This window comes from Temnothorax curvispinosus, unplaced genomic scaffold (genome assembly GCF_003070985.1).
Source record: "Temnothorax curvispinosus isolate PA1 unplaced genomic scaffold, ASM307098v1 QBEX01014930.1, whole genome shotgun sequence".
Classification (NCBI taxonomy): Eukaryota; Metazoa; Arthropoda; class Insecta; order Hymenoptera; family Formicidae; genus Temnothorax; species Temnothorax curvispinosus.
Genome location: NW_020224710.1, coordinates 57581 through 79878, shown reverse-complemented (window position 1 = coordinate 79878; position 22298 = coordinate 57581). Strand labels below are relative to the sequence as shown.

Sequence of the window (22298 nt, the reverse complement as noted above, 5' to 3'; positions counted from 1 at the left end):
TGTATTAGAAACATTCCAGGAAACCTTCGTAAACTTAAAAAAATGCCAAACGCTTTTTTTCTTTAATCTAAAATGCAACATATTGATTTTTCTAACAACTCATATATGTTTCTCATGTACACATCATTTGAATAATAATCTTACATAAATTCTTTATTAATCCAGAAAATTTTTAAGCAGTTGGCATTTATTAATGATAGCTTCAAGAAAGCTTCGATTTAGTTTCACGAGCGGAGGACACATATTCAATGAGACGCAAAAAGCAAATTAATTTGAATGTTCAGGCAAAGTTTCAATGAAGTTTTGAACTCAACGGACATATCGGCGCGTCGAAGCGCGCCGGTCTCAGGGACGTCCTGTATTCCATCGGCGTCCGTGTCGGCTGTCGCGCTATATCTTCCTTCTTTTTCTCGGTCGAACGTTATCGGTTCACGTCGCAGTCATCGACGTAGACGGCAGCCGGCAGCGGCGATCATCACATGATTTTCGTGACGTTGTAGCGCTGCTGCCTGCTGCATCGTCGTTACGAACATGGCCGCGGCGGAATGCGAAGCGAAGGAGGGCACCTCGGCGGACCTGTTGAAAACGCCGGTGTTGTCGGACGAGGCGGTCAGCGCGATCCAGAGGGATGAAAGCACCGGCATTCCGTTGCAGACGCCGTGGACCTTCTGGCTCGACAAGTGAGATGGAACGCGGTGATTTCCACCTTTTTTCCGTTCCGCCGTGCGACGCATCCCGACACTCCCGACGCGACGACGGTGCATCCCCGATCTTTTATCTCGCCGCTCTTGTCAAACCGTTGACACCGCGATTGTTCCGCGACAGCTCGCGAGCAGCGTCGATCTCCGAAGGTCGATCGGCAACGGATCCGAGATCGCCACCCCTGATCTCCCTCTGTTTAAATAGCTTAACTCAACGCGATGCACAAAAACGTGATAGAAATTAATTTAATATATGTGTCTTTATAAATTGTATGTCACTCTTCTTTCTCGCAACCGCCATTGCGTCACCGAAGAAAAGTTTTTTCGTACATTCGTATTTATGTGTTTTATCAATGAATAACATATACGTACATACATAAAGTATTTACCATTATCGTTGCGCGAAAAAAATGCAAAGGAAGAAAATTGATGCATTCAATTATACAGTTATATAGAGCGTTTTAAAAGTAAAATTAGTAGATAATGTTAGGCAGAATATATAAATGTGTATAAGTTTTTCTTGTAATTTTAAAATAGACCTCATAACACATCGCTAATTCGAAACAATTGCTATATATTAAACAGAGCCATTCCCGGCACAACCACCGAAGAATACAAAAACAATCTGCAGAAGATCTATACCGTAAACACAGTGCAAACTTTCTGGGCGGTCTTCAACAACATACCAAATGCCGGGGATATGCAGGTATGATAAAGAATCTGTAAAAATCTGCAGAATTAATTAATTCGTCAGTATAGTACGTTATACTTAATTATTATAGGAAATAAAAGAACTTTAAAGATTTTATTTGCGCTAAAAATAATTTTGTTAAATCTGCAAATAATTTTAACAGCAAATTTATATGTTTCTACGAAGAAATTCAGTCAGTGGAATTTTTCTATTTTATTAACATAACAGGCCTTCGTATAATAAATTGATTGTGACAAAAAGTTTTATTGCCCTCATATATATGGAATTTTATTTTAGCAGCAAAACCATTTTTCCATATATAGAATATACTTTTTGTCGTTCGTAAAGTAGGAAAGATTATCATAGACCTATTATATTTATAATTGGCATTAATTATATTATTGCTTAAATTGCTTCTATATAACGTTTAATTACACTATTTAGCATTTATTAATGATAACGCCGCGTCTTATTATTTATTTGCCATTTACAATTTATCATTTATATTTCACATTAAGTTATTTTTATTGATTTTTGTCCCCAGGTTAGATACAGTTACCATTTAATGAGAGACGACAGATACCCTTTGTGGGAAGACAAACTGAATCAAAAGGGTGGTACCTGGAGATTAAAGTGCCATAAACATGATACTGTAAATATTCTAATACATTTATACGAACATTTTTAGTTTTTGTCCAAACAATTTATTTTTCTATTTTTCTGCCCAGGACTTTGAAATGACGTCTGACATTTTTGTGTGATAAAATTTAATTTTGCAGGCACATGTGTGGAAAGAAGTGGTGCTCGCAGCTATCGGAGAACAGTTTGCCTCGGATGTGGCTCAGGACGATGAAATTTGCGGGGTGACTGTGTCCATTCGTGACAGGGAGGATCTCATTCAAGTACGTATGTCGTGGACAGTGGCGTTCAATCGTTTAATGGTACGTGATCATGGTAATCAGATGGAATTGAAAATGTATTATCTTTTCAGATTTGGAATGTAAATGCTGATCTAGTATCAAAAGCCACGGTTTTATCCAAAGTTCACTCTCTAGTGCCTAACGTAAACTTCCTGGGAGAGTTTTATAAGTGTAAGTATTGATATTCTTCTGTTAGAAAAATTTACAGTCCATAGCAAAATATATATTTTTTTCTAGATCATAAATCCCATCACGCCTACGGGAGACGTTAAATATACGACAACATTGTGATGAAGATTATATTAAATCGTTAAATATATTACATAAGATTACGACAATAACGAACATACGTTTATGTGATCTATCAACAATGTTCGTATTATCGGATAATGTGAACAAAGTCCTTTCTGGAAAACTCGAAACAACGAATATGTTAAAGGGAGAAAAACAGTTGTCATTATACATATATATATATGTGTGTTTTAAAAGTTTGTTACTTGTGAATTTTGTTTAAATGCGCATTATTCGATGCGTTGTTTACACGCTGGATTCGATATCTGGAATCGAATTGCTGTTGTAACCGTTTTACAAACGTGAAATATATTTTTATATTTACTATATGCGCGTCTGTGCAGTTTATGTTTCTCAAGACAACATGCTTTTATAAGAGTGCGTAACATTTCAAGATATTACTGCTTGACACGTACGAAACTTTGTATCCTTATAATTATATATGGCCTATAAGAAACACAAGGTGATTGATTATCAGTTAGGCTGGTTGGAATGCCTATGAAATTTGCAAGAAGTGTTTTTCTTAATATAAGTGGTAAACTACGCATTTACGCGAGAGAGAAAGAGAGATTTGCATAGAAAGGAGGAGCACATATCTGGCGCCCACCGTGTTGTGTTATTGATTGAGACTCATTATGTCCACCTTTGAAAATTTATCAACATCAAAAGTAGCATTTAAGAGAAAAATAATGTGAAATTAATAATGCTACAAATGATTACGTGTGCCTATTAACGCGCATAGAGATTAAATATTGACCCTGAATTTTATGAAGACTTGAAGAAAGTGTTTACGTGCGGAGAGTATCGTATCAGTATTGATTATGCCAGTTAACTTATCTCGTTGACACTCGGCTTGTATCTTTATTGAATTTTTTAAATCGAGAATTAACGACATCAAATATAAATTACAAGTTCTCTTTTTTAACACTCAGAACACTCAGATTATTTTAATGTAAAGAGTTCGTGAATCCGGAATATATATGAGAGCTTGAAGTTAAGATTAGATGGAAGAATGTGTATGTGTGTGTGTGTGTAGTTCTGTTTCATATTATAGCAAGATAAAATCTTTATTTTTTTCTGCAGATGAAATACAAAATTTCTTGGTCAAACCAATGTGAACCAAATTTGAATGACAGTTACCCGAAGTTTCTTTGGGGCTCGACTGACGATCAATTAGCGTCATTCAGAAATTCCTTGGAGCATCTTGAAAAACAAATTTGAATGTTTAATTTGTCTCTCTAGAAGCCAGTAACATTACCCGACTACTTGGCGCCGAGTTAACATTTTACGGCTCCCCGACATTATTCATGTTGACGTCAACAAGCGAATGCCTCGAAAACATAAGTTTATTCAAGCAGCCAATGCCTATTAAACTAATTTTAAATCTGACTTAAATTATGTCCGCAATTTGCATTTTTCGACGTTTATGTCGCGCATCGACAGAGTATCACGAAAAAATATTGAGATTCGATCGTTCGCACTGTTTCTACGAGTCATATTCTTACATTAATTAAATATAGCGCGCGTTACGGATTATTTTCTTCAAGATAACTTATTTTAGAAAGAAATCTATTGATTAAAATAAAAACTTAATTAATCAATCATTTAAAATCACACTTTTGACGTTTTAAAATGAGACTGGCGTTATTCACTGTGGCGATTGCAGTACCTGCGAATAAAAGTATAAAAAAAAATTTATCTGAATATTAACACACGATTTATACTTTCCTTAATTGTTTAAGCGATATTAGTTTTACGAGATAGAAAGTTCGACCAGAAGTAAAAGTTCTTTCTCCTTCTAGTTAGAAGAGAATATTAACTTGGCGTCCAGTTCGAGCTTGCGTTAGATTGCAAATTTGGACCGTCTTGCATACAGAACCGGAACTATTATTTAATGAAAAAAAGCAAACATCGATATTCATCGATTACAGTTAGCTTGCGAAGCGAGTTCTCTTTTTCAGTTTTGAGATACACGAATAAATTACGGCGCATCGGGGCCTTGCACACGGCCTTGCTGTGCGAGAGGCACGTGTATACAATTGCGCGGGTGTAAATATGAGCGTTAGATTTTACAAATGTCCCTCTCAAGAGAGAGAGAGGGGGGGGAGAAATGACATCGATTTAGAGCCTTATTACTTCGGTGTAAAGTTTTCTCGCATCTGAGTCATCGTCGATAATTATCTTCAAGTAGCAACTAGTTATTCTCATAAAAGTTGCGGCGCTCATAATCAATCTATCATTAAACCACTTCCTTCTGCTATGAACTATTGTTATGCTTCGAGGATTTTTCTTATGGATTTAAACATTATATAACCATAATTGAATTGCACAATTTAATTCTAATCTAAAGCTTCTTGCTTCTGGTAATCATACAGTGTAGTTTTAAAAGTATATTACGGTACATGCATATCAAGTACGTAACGTGACTAAATTAGTGTTCTCCTTTCAGCACGATGACTAGCTTTTCCTCTTGAAGGAATTTAATATAAAAAATATAATATAAATAATAATAGTATATATATATATATATATATATATATATATATATATATATAATATAAATAATATAAAGAATCGATTTCAACGTGTTATTTTTGGTAGAACAAAATCTGCTACGTGCGAACGTTTCAGCTTCGCGGAAAATCCAAAAATTATGATCTCTCAAAATAAAAGGAGGACGTTTCTGTTTATTCGTGGTTAGTGCTAAAAAAGCAGGAGGTTAAAAGCGAGGAATAGAAATAAATTTTTAATTTCTCTCTTGGAGAGGAACTTAATATAAAGAATATAATAATATATAAATATAGTATAATAATACAATCGATTCTAAAATGCATCATTTTTGGTAGAATGAAATCTGCCACGCGCAACGTTTCGCAGCTTCGCGGAAAGTCCAAAAATTACATTCCTTCAAAAATGTAAATGCCTCTGTTTATTTGTGGATCGAGCCTACTGTTTCGGTATCTGTGCTGAAAAGAAAGGATTAGAAGCGAGAAGTAGGTTATAAATTTTAAATCGCTAGGCAGATTAATTCCGCAATGGTCGCGGGCGCCTCGCGGCACCAGACTAATCTAGCACGCGCCGCCGCTCATTATAATCCAACTAACTATCTGACCGGGACCGATCCAGGATCTTCTCGAGCAGAATGTCCGAAGATACGGGATTTCCTGATTGCGGAATGACCGGAATGGCGCCGCGCTGTTGATGGGACGCCGCATGAACGTATATGTATAACATACATATATGTACTAACACAAGCAGACGTCCTGTTACATGCCTTTGTGTTCAGAAATAATCCGAATTTTTCGCACCTACGCGAGACATCGTTTGAGAAGTCAAAGGCCTCGCAGGAAACTTTAAGGAATCTTCATTGTGGGCGATAAAAAAAAGGGTTTTCCCTAGCTCGATGTTTTATTTATCACATTTTTCTTTTTATTTGCATTCTATTATACAGATATATTTATTGATGCATATAAAACCGGCACTAAAAATTTTCGTAGCGTGACATAAGATCGCTTGATGAATGTATCGTCAATACCATGCACACATATGTCATTGGAGAGACATGAAGATATGCTCCGCGATTTCCCTGTGACTTCATTGTCTTTCCGCGCTCGCGGGATTTTTAACGAAAACAATCTGATCATCGCCTCATTGTCCTAATTGTCCCACCGTCTTTTTTACGCGATATCTTTTTAATTCGCACTAATTTTCACAGGCGTGACATTATCACGCACCGCTGCGCGTGACGACAAATAAGCGACGCTTAAGAAATGAATCCGACAGCGAAATCGCGCATTATCCCGTTGAGATAAACCGTAAATATGGATCGAGGAATTGGACTTCTTACTAATTGCCGATAAGTATCGTATTCCCGTTTTGTAGAAGCACAATTAATATTAGTAACTTGTAACTTCACGCATTCTGCGCTTCGTGATTTATTTGACGATACTCAGGTACGGCCTTCAGAGGCCGAGCGATTGTATATTTTAACGAACAAAATAACATTCGTCACGGGACGCGCGGACTCTTATTTCATATTCGCCCCGCGCGACACGCTCGCTCGGCTCCTCCCAATAAATTATCAATTCATTTCGATGTACTCATCTCACGGAATTCCCTATCAGACTTTGCCAGCCATTAATCAGCCCGCAACATTGTTCTCATCGCCGGTTTCTACATTCCTCTGCATGACGACAACGATGACGACGGTACCGCCTCATAAAAGTTCGTTATTTTGTAGAACATCCTCGTGTCATTTGCAAATTACGGTCGTAATCATGTGACCATTGACCATCGTCGCTACCGACCATCCGGAACTGTTCCTTTGTCCCTTCCTCCCTTTTTTTTGTTTTCGGTATTATACACGTCGAAGGTCAACCGATAATGTCCGATAATTTCCGGCTTGTTTGCGCGAAATCATAAGGTAATGTTTTCCGCAAAGCAGCCGTAGGCAGACATATTTCGATCGTTATCATTGTCATTATCATCATCATCATCATCATCATTATCATCATTATTGTCTTGTTGCCGTCGCGTCATCGTCGTTATGGTACGACGACCCAGAGAAAGAGAATTGCGTGAATTTTTGATCTATTCCTGCACGAGGACTCCCGCATTCCGAGAAAGGTGAGAAATCGTTATCGCTGAAACTGGAATCTCTGTTTCTTTTTTTCCCTACGATTTGTGTTAATGTGACGACTTCGCTCGGATCCACATGTTTTGACCACGCCGTCATCGATCGATCGTTGGACTGATTGTGAGAGAAGCCCCTGCGTATCCGGTAACGATTACGTCGACCGGAACGCTGTTCTCCGCACGTGCCACTTACGTATCGCCGATGCACAGTGTAAAATTTGTTCAATCTGCAGAAAGAGCAAAACATCCTGCTTAGTTGTACATGGAAATATTTAACATTTTTTTCTCATAGATTATATTCCACTAAAATAGATTTATCCAAAATTTATATTTTAATTTAATAAACACACAAGCAAAAGGCTGCTTTGGATTTTTTTATGTAAATGAGATATAGAGAAAATATGTAGTACTTTATAAACTTAAATACTATTTTTATATTATTTTATAGCATTTAAACGTTTTCTCCTAGATAAATCAAATCTACCTATTTAACAGCTATTTAATTAAGCTGCTTAATTAAGCAATGTAAATTAAATTGTTAATTGTTACACACACATTTATATAAAATGTTTTCATTCTTCTAAATTGTACTCTGTACTCTGTACGACGCAATAGAGAAGGAAATTGAAAAACAGGAAATGATTTTCAGTCCCCTTTTCGATCCGCTTCCGCTTTCTCGTCCTTTCTGCATTCCGTTGCGATCGATGGGCACGGGAATCATTGTTGCGCGAAACGATCGACGCGACGCTGCGAATCGCGCGATATTATCCCAAATGTGTCGAACGGACGCTCGGTTACTATACGGTTAAATTTGAATGATGTAATTGCCGTGGTCAGTCTGATGTCGAAACTGCAAGTATGATTGTGGTTTTTGATGCTTCGCAACCGGGAAGGAAGTAATTCTACGCGAAAGAAATAAAAATCAAAAACATAGAGAATATAAAATCTCAGGATATTACCTTTCGAGGTTTCGTTCTCAAGAAAATAGATTTTGAGAATTATAAACTTTTCCGCATTTATTCGCGAGACACAAGAGAATTACAATAAGATAGAATTTTTATATATTTGCATCGAAAAATAAATTTATATATACGAATCGTTACGTTCATTTCAATTTAAGATTTTATACTAGGAAGCGGACAACGTTGATAATTTATTTATGTAATGTCTATTTCAGATTTGGTTCCACTACAACATTTAGTTAATAGTCAATGCTGTCGAAGAAGTCATAACTTACGTACGAATTGATTCTGTGACTATATCGAAATACCTTATCTAGAAAGATAATAATTAGGCGACGGCTCACTTCCGGCAATAAAGTGGTTCACGTATAAATTGGCATCGATTTAATTTAGCAGGGTCAAGCATCACGTGCAATATAGAATTTCAATAAATTTCGGATTATTTCCATATAGTGATTATTAAACTGAAATTATTTATAAACCAAAAATGATAGAGTGTTCCGCCAATGTAGATTAACAATAATAAGAGATTTTATTTCGACTCAATTGGCTATTATATAAAGTTGACACAAACGTTACGACGTTTCGATCCTTGGTTCGGATCCTTATCAAGCAATTAATAAAAAAGAATCATCACTTTCACATTAAACCCATGAAGATTTTTGCCGAAAAAATCATAAGTGTAAGATGTAGAATGTCAATGGTAGTGACTTGAATTGATGCAGTATAAATGCGCAAATTAAAATCATTGTGTCGTTGTAAGAAGTAGTGCACGTGTTGTCGAGGCGAGCATGTTCATGCGACATGAAATTATTTAATTGCGTTGTTTACAAGATATTGCAGAAGTGCACGAGTCACTTTATTTCTCAACGCAAATAATTGGTTATTTAAACTCACTGTTATATTTTCTTGTAACGAATTGTGCCCGCGAAGAAATAGAAAATAGAAGCTACCGCTATCAAGTCTACGTGTGAAATATTTTTACGTGAGAAACCAAGGAATCTTTCTATCAATTCTGCCATTACATAATTAATACCGGAGATCCTTTCCCGAGGATCCTCATTATGGGACAATACCGTTAAAGGAATGTAAAACGAATGTATAAGAAATTCATGAATTCATCTTCAATGTTTGTTTGGCCAAGTTGGGAAACAGTTTTTATTTCTATAGATTAGTGAACCGTTAAATTTCTTAATTGATTATTTACGTAATAATTATCATTATAATTATACCGTCACACTGAGGATCTCTCTTAAAAAGTTATTGTGAGAAACAATGACATTTAGCAAATATTGCAGGTACATGCGAAGTCTACGCATTGTACCTGCAATTTTTTCTCTTATTAATAGACTCCGGAGATGTAATCTCAAATAAAATCATGGGGACAGGTATTATCTTGATTCGTCGCAAGAAGATTAATGTTTTTTTGACCAAATTTAAGTGAGAAATTGTATTCTTTATCAACCAGAATTAACATAATATGAATTGCAAAAAATTCTTGCAGTTTTTATGTGAAATAGAAAGATCCATCTACCATCTGCCTTTTGTCCGATTGTGCAATTTTTTTGCAAGCGTACGATTTTAACATTCGTAATAAAAAGAGTTCCGACAAGGTTTCCTGTCAATGTGCTGCCGATGTGATATATTAATCTCCGAAAATCACATTAAAACCTCATAATTAAGTAATTCGACAGAAGTCGTCGGTAATTTAAAAATCATCAATTAATTAACTTTGTTTTAATAAAAATGTTATTTTAATGTTTCTAGAAACGCAGCAATGGAAATTGAAAATTCTATATATTGAAGCGCACATGAGCCTATTTCTGAGAAATTAACTAACAAAAGAAATATAATTTGTTGTTATCTATTTTAGCTTTTAAGGCTTAGTTTATACGAGATGCTTCTCATTTTTTTGATCGTTAATCATTCGAGAAATACGAGCGTTTAGACATTTTCTTTGTGGAAAAGCCGATACAAAAGTCGGCCAAAGAGTCAGCAGCAGAAAGAACATTCCGTGGATTCGGGACATTAAAGTTATAAATTAATCATTCTCGTATAATCGCTGCGCGTAAGGAAAAAAATGATTTCCGATCGCGAATTATTTGCCATCGCGACAAATATGGATGTGGACTGCGTTTCGCACCAAGCCGCGCGTTTAGATTGTGTCATTCTGCTTTCCAATTCAATTAACCGTGCGCGAGCCGACCTCGATGTATGGAGCTGCGTATACGAGCGTAGTCATCCTTTCAATCGTTCAACATCATCGGCATGGAAGGATATCCGTCATGGTAACTAAAGAGCGCGTCGATTCTTATGCCTTACTCGATTAAAAGCGCGAAGACCGTCGTAGGAGGTCAAGGGACACCGGTGACGGCGCGCGTTAATTGGCCGATTCCCGATTAACCAAGTTTTACGGCCGAGTGATGACAGCATCCTGCGCGATTTCGAATCCCTCATTGCCGTCGACTAAGCGACTTGTTCGTTCATTTGTTTCTTTTTTTTTCTAACTTGTAAGGTCGTAAGGCTCTCAAGACTCTTAAAATGAAGAAGTCCCGACGTGCGCCGTACATACTTTGTACGTTCGTTTAATTACGCGTAGGAGAATAGGATTTATCCTAGAAACATAATAGAGGTACGGCCAATTCAATTCAATTCAAATTTCACGGTGCATGCGATAGTAACGAGATACCTTCGTCAGTTTCCAGACGATTTGAATCTCGTGATGATTCCATCGCGATGGTACTCCTCTTACCAATTAAAGAACGGCGTTACGTGCTAGAGCGAATTAATTCCGCTTCTTGTTACACAATAAATTTATTAGCCAGGCATACATAAAACCCAGGATATGTAAAGCAGAAGTTATAAGTGCGACATAGCTATTGTTCTACGGGGTAAGGCCTGACCACCTTGAATATTTCTATTAGATGCAAATGTTTGTTGTTTTAATAATTCGATATCGCGGATCTGTTCTGAAGCATATTTTTCATAAGCTATCTTTTTTTCTACGTAGCAGCGTGTAATTCTAATTTTTTCTCATCTATATTACTATAATATTTTACATTTTACTAGTTTATTATATTCTTCCTATCTTTATAGCTATCAAACTTATATATCTTTTAACAGTCATTAAAAATGGACGTTAAAATGCGTTAAATGCATACATTAAACGTTAAAACGGATTTAATGACAATTTAGAATGAAAATAGTATTGCTTCTGTTGGATTCTTCTGAAGTCATTAAAAACTATGATTATAAATTTTAATTAAATAATAATAATTATTCATCGTTCTCTTTTAATGGCTCTATATCGAATCTTGTTCACCTATCTTTTGACGGATGTTAATCTGGCCAAAAAATCTCATTTTTTGTAAGTAAAAATTCTGTCAACGGAATAATATCTTTTAAATATTATTCTGATTATTTATTTATTGCTTATAGTGATTTATCCTACAGAACTCACGATTTTAAGAGATACGAAGAGAGAACTTCGAGTATACTTGTTCTTCGATTTTTAATAAAGACGAATTTCATTAATAATTATTAATAATTTGTCAGTGATTATTTGTCATTATTAAAAATCACGATATCGATATAATTAAGATGTCAATTAGAGTAAACTCGGATAAGATGGCCATAGAGATGGCCAACCTATAATGTTCTTTCAATCTAGCTCGCCATGAAACATCGAATGAACATGAGTTGGCCATCTTTCCTGTATGGCCATATCCGAGTTTACCCTAATTGACATCTTAATTATATCAATATCGTGATTTTTAATAATGACAAATAATCACAATTAAACAAAAATTTGCATCGTCCTTCTAACTAAATTATGCAAGGTGATCGTCGAGTTCGATTCCCACTATATTCACGGCTGCAAGCGCAAAGCTTAGCTGTTAAACGGGCGGATCGATGAGATTACCAATCTGAAAGATTACTGGGAACGGCACCCGGTGCGGTAAAAGTAGATGCACATTCGCACCGAATAACTGCATGTATAATGAGTCATGAGAGGTGTGTTATCCCGACACATGCACGCGCTACGAGGTACGCAGAATGCAGAATACGCACGTGAGCACGCTCGAGCGGCGGCCGGCGTTTGCATTCTCACGTTGGTCATCGCCACGGAAAAGCATCGTAATGCCATTGTTCGATTTCCTACGCGTGAATTTTCCCGAGCCGCGCTCGCACATTCCGACGAACGTAGAATAGAAGTCACAAAATGCTGCATAAGATTAGCCGAGGAGAGAAAGATATCCTGTCCCATCATAACGGATCGCAATTTTTTCAATAACGCGATAAAAGATTCTAAGACAATTTTTCTTATCTTGAAGATTACATATTTAATTTTTTAAAATAAATTTTTTTAACGAGATAACGCATTCTAAAACTAAAAGAAAAGTCTTGTTTCCCAAACGACTTCCTATCTTCAAAAAAGTTGCAGCGTTAAAATAAATCGATATTTATTATTTTATTCGCGCTTTTATCCGCGCGATAAAAAAAATTGCTTTTCGCGCACAATGCACAGTCAGACTGTCAGACACGCGACATTCTGACAGCGCCTTGGTCGATCGACCGTTCGAAGCACTCGGCATAAGTTATCTCGACGAAGCCTACGTGTGTGTTTGCCGATCGTTCGCACGAAAAGAGACGAATGTGAAAGTGAAATTGGGAAATGATGTACAAATTTTACATCTCGTATGCCGTGGGCGCGCGATGAATAAATAACGCGACAGGCGTTATGTGTACCGCGCGCTGCTGTTATACGAATTACGCTTTACCTGCCCGCAAGTCTTCCTGACAAACCTGACGCCGACGCCGACGCGATCGCATACGGGCAACAAAATCGGTGTCGCTCGTTAATTGACACTCCGCTCACGCATTCATTTCAACGATGCTCGATATGTGATGCTCGTTCGCGATCAGTCGTCGCAATGCACACTCGTGTTGGTCGCTTGCCCTTATCCGCTGCTCGAAATCTCATCGCGAGTATATCTATAATCGAAAAAAGAAATTTATTTTCGTAGCAAAACTCTGTCACCACTTTCTACTAGATTTTGTTTGTATGTACGAAAGCGGCACTACGTCGCCAGCATAATTATTTATTCGATGATATAACAAAGCCTTCCTTTCGTAAAATGGAAAATTTCTTTTTGATGAAATTTATTCGTAAAAATGCAAATCTGTGCTCACTAATTTAAAGAAAAATAATTTACTTTTAGCAAATGCAGCTTATTGTTACAGCAAGAACGTCGTTTGAAGACAGAATAAAATTTATCATTGTTATAGGGAAATAATTGGAAAAAGGTAATCTTAGTTTTAAACAATAATACAAATCTTGCAAAAAACGATATGGTTTCTCGCAAAATGTCCATTGAGGAAAAGTTGACTTCTCGTAAAAAAAATTTGTGGAATGTGGATATATCCTATACATATAGACTACCCGGTACCTCGTAGAGAATTGAACGGGATCTACTTGTTTATTACTGTCGTAAATTTTTCTTGTTTACGTTTAAGATTTTATGAACTCACGAAACGTATTAGAGATCGTCTGCTGATAGAAGGTCAATAATTTAACACTGCTTAGTGATTTATGTTAATTTCGTCATTGACAATGTCTTCTTTTCATTCGGCTTCAGTGTTTCATTTTAATTCACGGACAAAACAAGCAACGTGTTAACCAAGGGTTAAATAGAATCGATAAAACCTTGGCCGGTTTGCCTTTCTGAGGTAATGTACTGCGGGTCGTTAACAATGTAGGTACGTGCGATACGTTTTTACCGAAAATTCCCACATTGCGCGTGCGAATGACGTACCTAAAGACGTTCGGTGGTTGTAAAATCATCGTAAAAGCTTTTAGAACTTCGCCAGACACAATTGCACAGACTCGAAGGAAAAAGTATTGCCCTTAGGGCCCCGGGTAAACCCCAAGAAATAGGATCTAAGGATGCTGAGGCAGAATAACCGGACAAACGAGATCGAGCCCCTTTTCAGAGAAAGAGAGACAGAGAAAGAGACGCGTCCTCTCGAAGCAGTCGCTCTTCACTACCTTATCCGATTACTTATCGCAGCCGATCGGTAAACTTCATCCTAAAGTTGTCTTCAGCGTTTCAAGGGAATTATCTATGATATTTTATCCGGATAATCGTGAATTTGATAAATTTTTAAGTGATACCTGAGTCTCTCACTCTTTCTAATCACGTGCAATTCGTTCTGCAGAGATCGTACCGCAATATTTCTCAATTAATTAATTGAAATTGTGAGAGGGGTATTTTTTTCCCGGCTATGAAAAATGATTGCTTCGGCGCGATGCATGTGGCTCAGGCAAGAATGTCGACGCGGCGCCGAATAAAATTACGAGGTGCTTTTTTTGCACTTTCTGCATACCTGTGTCGCGTCGGCGCGAATTCGTATAGAGCACCGGTAAATATCGACATAAAGTAATATATAAAAATGATGTATACTTAATAAGCATAATTATGACATTAATGAATCTTCACCTTGAGTCTCTCATCCATTTCACTCCACGTCGCGGGAGCTGTAAACTTTCTTCGACTTCGCCCGCAGGAATTTCGGCGCGGCGCCGAATAAAATTAAGGAGCGCTTTTTTTTGCGTTCTTTTACATCCTTGATCGCACCAGGGATTTCCTAGAGCGCGTAAATATTGCTATGTAAAATAATACACCACGTGATTTCGCGATTAAGCTCGTGCAAAACTTATTTAAATATTAATGCAACATATCTGTCTAAATTAACGTTACTCCTTTTAAAATATGTAAAATCTTTCTCTCTTCGCCGTATGTAGTTTTCCACTGCTAAGAGGACTTTGAACTCTTCGATTGAAATATCAGTCAGGCTGTCATTTGAAACTTTCGGCCCGACGAGCGATTATAGACTTTCAAGTAGTGCAGCGTGCGCTCTATCAGTTCTTTACGGACATCTCGATCGCGATGCTATCCTAAACTCTGTGCATATGAAACGTATAGAAGCAATAAAAGATAATATCCTGAATTCCGTCGAACTTTTAGCGGCGCCAGAAAAAAAGATACGTCTATGTATCTAATACGTAAATTTACGGCGTTAATAAATCTCTCGTCCCATCTTCACCTCAGCCTACGTCGCGAAAGAGAACCGCAAGCTTTTCTTCAATTTGATGCGCGTGTCGCGCTCGCAGGAATTTCGGCGCGGCGCGTCGAATGAAATTAAGGAATGCCTTCTTCTTTTTTTCCACACCCCCCCTCGCGCTGTCCGCATACTTGCGTCGCGTCAGCGTGATTTCCTAGAGCGCGTAAATACGTTCCGGATCCCGTGGACTCTGCTCCTCGTGCTGTGACGTGTGTACGAAACCCGGATAGATGGACAAAGTGGGGGCACTCGGAGGCGCGTGGTCGCCACTGGACGCGCGCGAGGCAACATAAAACGAAGCGGCAAACGAGATCGAGGCTCAGTGTATACGAGACGACGATCCGGTGACGAGGAACGATTGAGCTTGTTATTGATTGTTTGACAACAATCGTGACGACTGCAATTGCATCAATTGTGACTACCACGTGTGATCGTTACCTGCCGGCGTGAAGCGAGTGTCTCGCGACGTGAAGAACGGAACGGCAAGCGGAAAAGGAGAGCAAGAGAGCATAATGATGATCAGCGGGACTTCCTTCGTGAAGGTCACTACCTGCATTCTACTTGGATGCTGCGTGACGATGCGAGTCACCGGCTCGGCGATACCGATGTGGGAATTTCTCTCGAGAGATGAGAAAGTGAGTATTAATCACCCCTCCGTCGATTCTGCCAATTATGCTATTAATTTTAGTTTGGTGCAAGAGATTCATCAGTTTTCTATTTAAATTAATAAACTTTGAATGAAGCTACTGAGCTTTTTAAAGTACTGCTTTAAATAAAGCTATTGAGCTTTTCAAAGCGCTGCTTTAAGTGAAGCTATTTTATCTTTTTAAAGCATCGCTTTTTTTTCAAGTGCAGCTACGTGAGGCTTTTTAAATACGAATTCGAAAAATTCTTTCTTAAACAAGATCTTATTTGAATGTATTGACAATGCTGGCTATTTTTGACTGCTAGATGTCCGAAACTATACAATTTTCTGTTTTTCTAAGTTTCTAATTTACATGTAAGAAAGTATACTCATATATTTAGTACGATAACAAGCTGCTCCAAATTTATTCATGATTATTTAAAGTGACAGATTCTGTGAATGCAGAAATGCAAGAAGTACATACAGTACGTATAAGAGTATAAAAAATATAAGAGAAGAAGCACCTACGTTGTACACTGTGTAAAAAAAAATATTTTATCTTTTTCGGAATAATTCTGCACGAAAGAGAAAGATACTACCACCACTTCCGTCAGAACGCATTGCATTCTCATTTGTACTGGTATATCGAATAAAACGCTTAATAGCAACGTTTCTCTTCTTCGCAAATTATTCCAAGAGAAAAGTATACAAGTACTTATTATTTCACTCACTGTAGCTTCATTTCTATGCCATCCAGTTTTTTATCTTTGATATTATAAATGTTTTATTTTATCTTATTTGATATTATAACTGTTATTATAACTGTTAAACCTCTTTTATTAGTTTCGCGCGAAACCGAATGAGAGATGTTGCAAACATCTCTTCGTGATATCAGCTATTCAGTGGACTTTCACCGAACAATCGAGTTTATCCGATGCAAGTGCGTTGCATCCGAACCACGTGCTGGGCGTGCTCGGTGTTGCTGTTATTGCATTTGTATTGTACTTGCGCGAATTTCTCAGCGACGATAAGCCAGGAAGTTTATCAGTTTAACACGAGAGGTCGATGAACATCTTCGAATTTCGAATACTCGTTGAAAATGCTTTGAAAATAATTATGACTTTGTTGTTTTATACTTATTGCTTTAAGTACTTAGCTCTCATATTAGGAATAATAAACATTGACACTTCGCACTTTATTTTAATATAAGTACAGTGTATTTATGATCGTCAAATTCTTGATATCCCAAAATTTGACGGAATTACTTAATATATCGCAGTAATGGAAAAAAAGATTTATTTAACTCTCTCTCTAAGTTTATTTCAATTGAAAAGAGTCATTTCAAAATCATGTAATTCGTCGTTGACAGCCTCACTTGACAAATACCGAACAGATCATTGCAGCAATCCAACACACTTGTTTATTACCGTCGTAAATCTTCCGACAGTGCGAGGAGTCTCGTGCGAATGACACGTTCGGTATTGTGAAGTTGTGGAAATCAGGGACTTCGTTTTAATCTCGAACTGCTCGATGTTATCAATCAATAGCCGGATGTCTCGCGATTTTACGCTCGAATCGTACCTTTTTACCTCAAAGCCCTCGTATTTCCCATGAAATGTCTTTAGTATCCGCGGAGTGTTTATGCGGCGGTTGTAAAAATCTGAAGATTACCGCGATTACGACCGGGAAGATAATTACGCTGACTGTTAATCGTCGCCGTGACACGGTAATTGCGCGGATTCTTACAAGGCGATGAATGCATAGGAGGTCGAATCATAGGTAAAATCAATGCATGCTTTCGATGCATATCAGAAATTAACATTTACTTTTAACATTTATTGAACCATCGAATTGGAAAATATAAATAATCCTCTAATTAAATTGATGTGCAGAACGTGTAAATTCTTAACTTCCTCAGATTCATTTCTATTCAATGATTTTTATCACAAGTTGCATGCTCTAAAGTTAAAAATAGAATACGTGTAGAATAGTGTGTGTGTGTAGAACCTTAATTGGCGAACGCTGACTATACTAAGGTTGAATTACCGTCAGTCATTGAAAGTGCTTCGTACTCTTGGCCAAGGCTATACGCGCGGTATTTCGCGGCTGTATATACCGGATTAAATGTGTGCATGTAATACTCCTGAAGCAAGTAAAAGCGATCGCACGAGTAAGTGCCGAGTTGAAGTTCAAGAGCAGTGCAGCGTATCTAGGATCAGTTTCTCGACGGAGTTCGGGTCAATGTACGGATTAAAAATCATTTTCAGCTGGCTGGACAAGCAAAAATGTCGTAATTAAAACAATTTAGCGTATTATATTTTAAACAACTGTGACAATAAACATCTATTATTTAAGATTGAAATAACTCAAACAGATATTCGAAACAGATATGCAAATTTTAAGTAATTTTTGCAAAATTTCTGCAATTTTAAAATATTTTTTCTCGTATGTTTCAATTTATACCTTCTCAAATTTCAAATAGTTGTGCGTAAATCAGGAACACTTATTCAAAGTTAAAATAATTAAAAACTTCTTTTATTTCTTTCAGACAAATATTTTAATTCTAACAATTTTTTTAAAATTGTAGGTAACTCAAATATACAAATATTCAAAGTTACGTGTTGTACAATTAGCTAAGATATTTGACGGACAGACGCGAAATAGAAGCGAGTATAAGAGCGTATCTCTAGCGTAACTACATATATGTAGTCATTGTCTTTCCGCACTAATTCGCCTATAGTCGAGAATTCCGCTCATCTCCGCTTTCTCCCAGTTTCCGGAATCGCAGCGGAAACGGGACAGTAATCCGTCAACTGACCACATATCCAAGGTACATTAGTTAACAACGGTAATTGCACTGGAAAAGATATGAGACCAAAGACGCCGCCTTATTTTTCCCTCCGCGACACTTTCAGTTTACTTTCTTAAATATTTAATAATTACATAGAGGAAGTACACACGGTCACAGCTGGCGGTAAAAATATTAAAAAACTACGAGATGCTGAAAAAATTGAGACAGTTTTCAAAACATTTTTAAACTTATTATATTTTCTAAAAACTTCAAATCTTTTTTAAAATCATTATAGTCGCTTTTAGGTTTCTTTTGATCACAAATATATGTCAAAAGTGATGTCGGGGATGGATTGGATCGTTTAATCTGTAAAGTACGCGAGAAAAGCGTGTGTGGGCCCGCCAAAAAGTGTCGAAACGCGCGCGCGACGCGAGAATAATAGACGGACTCGTAAAAGGATCGCCGCGGGATACGAGAACGTTGTTACAGAAGTGTCATTAGAAATTCTAAGATCGGATGCGCGCGTCATCGAAGCGAGCCGCAGAAGGAGCCCCTGTGTGGACATCGTTCTCGTTATCGTCATCGCCGCAAAAACGGCGAGCCCCTGCACGTTTCTCGCGACCGACCGGCGCGATTCGTACCGGCGAAGAGGCGACGGTATCGCGCAACCCGATACGTGATATACGGGAGACGCCGCATCGCGCATACATATTTGTCGGTTTTAACTGTCGGTTCCGTCGTTACACATTGCCGAGTTTCACCGGACGCGATCGGAATGCGTTGCCGGGCGCGCGATATGGTTCTCCTTTCGCATTTCTGACCCGAAGGGGACTCTGACAAGTCTGACATTAAAGGAGAACGTTAAGTGCCATGCTCCCAAAGACAATCTATCGCTCGAGGAAGACGCGCCGCGTTCCGCGTGCTTTAGTTCCTCCACTTTATTCCTCTCACGAGTGAATCGATGCATTCGCATGCTCGTCGCAAACGCACGGGATCAATGGCCATCGCCAGGTTCTAAATAGACCCGTGCCTTTCTCGTTTCAGATGAGTCACCTGTACGGACTATTCAGCAAACAAGTGGCACGGTTTTGCGCCGATTCCTCGAGGCCGGACTGCAACAAGAACCTGCTCGTAACCGGCATACGGAGCCTCGCCAGCATGGACGACAACGTCCTCGACAGGCTGGATCCCTATCAACGCGGCGCGAAGGACATGAGTAAGGAAGCGTTCCTGTATTATTGAAAAGAGATTTCGTGTTTACTCGGGGCTGTGTATCATCAAAGAGATTTCGTGTTTACCGAATAAACATACGTATATGAACCGTGAATTCCGGCCTTGACACTTTGACGCGGCCTCCTATTCAAGCCACTTGTTATGTCCTCTTTTCAGTTTGGCACGCCATGGTGGGAAGCAACAGATATGCGTCGAGAATCAGCCATGAAAATGACGACTCCTACTTCACGACCGGAACCGACTTATTAGGTAAGTGTACTAAGAGATGATTGAATCAGTCGAAAATAGTTTAGTTATTCGACGATATAAAATATTATCAGCTACCAGTCATAAATAGAGAGATATCTGGTAGAAATTGAAGTAGATTACGTAGTATAGAAAAGAGAGAAATAGGAAATAAAAAAGGTATTCATAGAGAAAGAAGAAGATTAAATAAAACATGAGGGGTACAAGCTGAGATATTTTAAAAATAAAAATCTTGTTTGAATTTATTCAGAATTTTGTAGAAAATAATCAGAAAATAATTACTTTCCATTTCTATATTTGTTGCTTTATCCAGCATTTATATTTGAATTAATCAAAACCGGCTTCCTCCAATTTATCCTACATATAGCAAATGGAAATCAACTTTCTTCATGAATTAAAGGAGAGATGTAAAATTTAAATCTACAATCTCTTTATTTTCCATAACGTAAAGAATATCATTGTTTCAAGAATTGCCATAGGATTTATTAATTAAATGTCAATAAAAGCTGATTTCTCGTGTAACATTTCTAATAACCGCGCTTGTCTTATACGCAAAGCAGTTGCTATCGCATTGTAATAAGAAAATCATGCGGTGAAGGGAAACGCGTCCCGCGTTGGTCTATTCGAAAATAAATGGCATTTCGCGGATTCGCTTCTTCCTTGTTTCGGGGATCTCTCCGCGATCGCGAACGGAAACAACATCATACCACGAGAAAGTTTCAACCGCGGTTTCGATTCCGCTCGTGCTCGCGCTCGTGCTCCTAGAAAGTCTTTTTTTTCTCCCTTGACAATATTGCGCCCGATAAACGGTAAATCCTTGCTGGTTGTCTTCAACCACGCACGCTTTCTCCCTTCTTTTTGAAAAAAGGAGATAATCATACGCTTCGTCGATCCGAACTGATTTAGACTTCGTTTGCGAATCGTATTACGCTCGTCGCTTGACCACAGACCAGTTAGATGTGTCAAATCGTGAACAGCTAACGCTCGTCGTTCGTTAAGGTTAAACTTGTTTTTCTAGCAACAATAATTAAGAAATAATTGTTTTAACTCTTGGAGCTTTTTGACTTTAATATAACAGTTAAAAGATTACGAGTTTACATTTTTTACTGTTTTGGAACGGCAATATTTCGTCATTAATCATAAGATGAATAAGATATGTTCCTTATTCATATGATAGATTCCTGATATTTGAGTAGAAGCTTTCAAGAAATACTTTTTTTAGAATTAGCTATTGATTCTTCATTTGATGAATTGCTGTTAGCACATTTGACAGGCCTCGCAGTAATGAATATTTGATAAATAGTGGACTCTGATAACACTTATCGTTTGTCAAGTTCTTTCTTTACTAGAAATAATTAAGAAGTAATTAATGTTTTATTAACTCTTGGGACTCTTTGAGATTTTAATAACAATTAAAAGATTACGATCGCACATTTTGTATCCTTTTGTAACAGCAATATTTCCTTATTAAATATCTTATAATCATATCTGATTCACATAATAGGAAGATAGAGATTTTTGCGAAATACTTAAGTCTTCATATTTGACGATTTATTAGCATATCTGACAGTAATGGACATTTGATAGACAGTGGACAGATAGCGAAAGGAGGTCACTTTTCTCAATGTCCAAGATGAGGGTCCCGGCGCGGGGGCGCACCACAGTGGCTTTCACATTTTCTCTGTTGGCCCATATATATATTGTACATGCGTACGCTAATGATGCATCGACACGCGATGAAAGCCGCGAGCGTTGTACGCCCGTAATTTCAGGCCTTTATCGATCAATTATTATCGTGCATCTAGAAATCTAGCGAAAAAGAAAAGGGACTCTGTACACCGTATCGATCCCGTTCGATGGGAGAGAACAGCCAAGAAAACGCGATGTTCTTTCCGTTATGTATCGTTAGTTTTTCATAAAATCAATTATGGCAATTACGCTGTACATTTCATGGTAGAGAAATTTATAACTGTATAGCTTCTTTCGCTGGCCGCGGAGAATACGTATATATGCACGCGCAAATACCCAATACCCACGGCATTCATCCATTGCGAGGGCAAATTCCTGCACGTCTATCT

At 37.7% G+C, this 22298-nt stretch overlaps 2 protein-coding genes across 2 annotated transcripts in view; both read left to right on the top strand.

Moving 5' to 3' along the window:
- Window positions 1–442: 442 nt before the first annotated feature.
- Window positions 443–2932, top strand: LOC112465154 (eukaryotic translation initiation factor 4E type 3-like). Its single transcript, XM_025032573.1, has 6 exons — window positions 443–680; window positions 1287–1407; window positions 1937–2044; window positions 2172–2294; window positions 2384–2483; window positions 2550–2932. The coding sequence occupies exons 1-6, from the start codon at window positions 532–534 to the stop codon at window positions 2582–2584; spliced, it is 636 nt and encodes a 211-aa protein (XP_024888341.1). The 5' UTR covers window positions 443–531; the 3' UTR covers window positions 2585–2932.
- A 12385-nt stretch (window positions 2933–15317) lies between these two features.
- Window positions 15318–22298, top strand: part of LOC112465148 (rhythmically expressed gene 5 protein) — a 10748-nt gene continuing 3767 nt past the window's right edge. Inside the window, exons 1-3 of the mRNA XM_025032558.1 lie at window positions 15318–15960; window positions 19786–19957; window positions 20131–20223. Coding sequence (XP_024888326.1) covers window positions 15838–15960; window positions 19786–19957; window positions 20131–20223 — 388 coding nt within the window. The 5' untranslated portion in view covers window positions 15318–15837. The remainder of the gene's footprint in view (window positions 15961–19785; window positions 19958–20130; window positions 20224–22298) is intronic.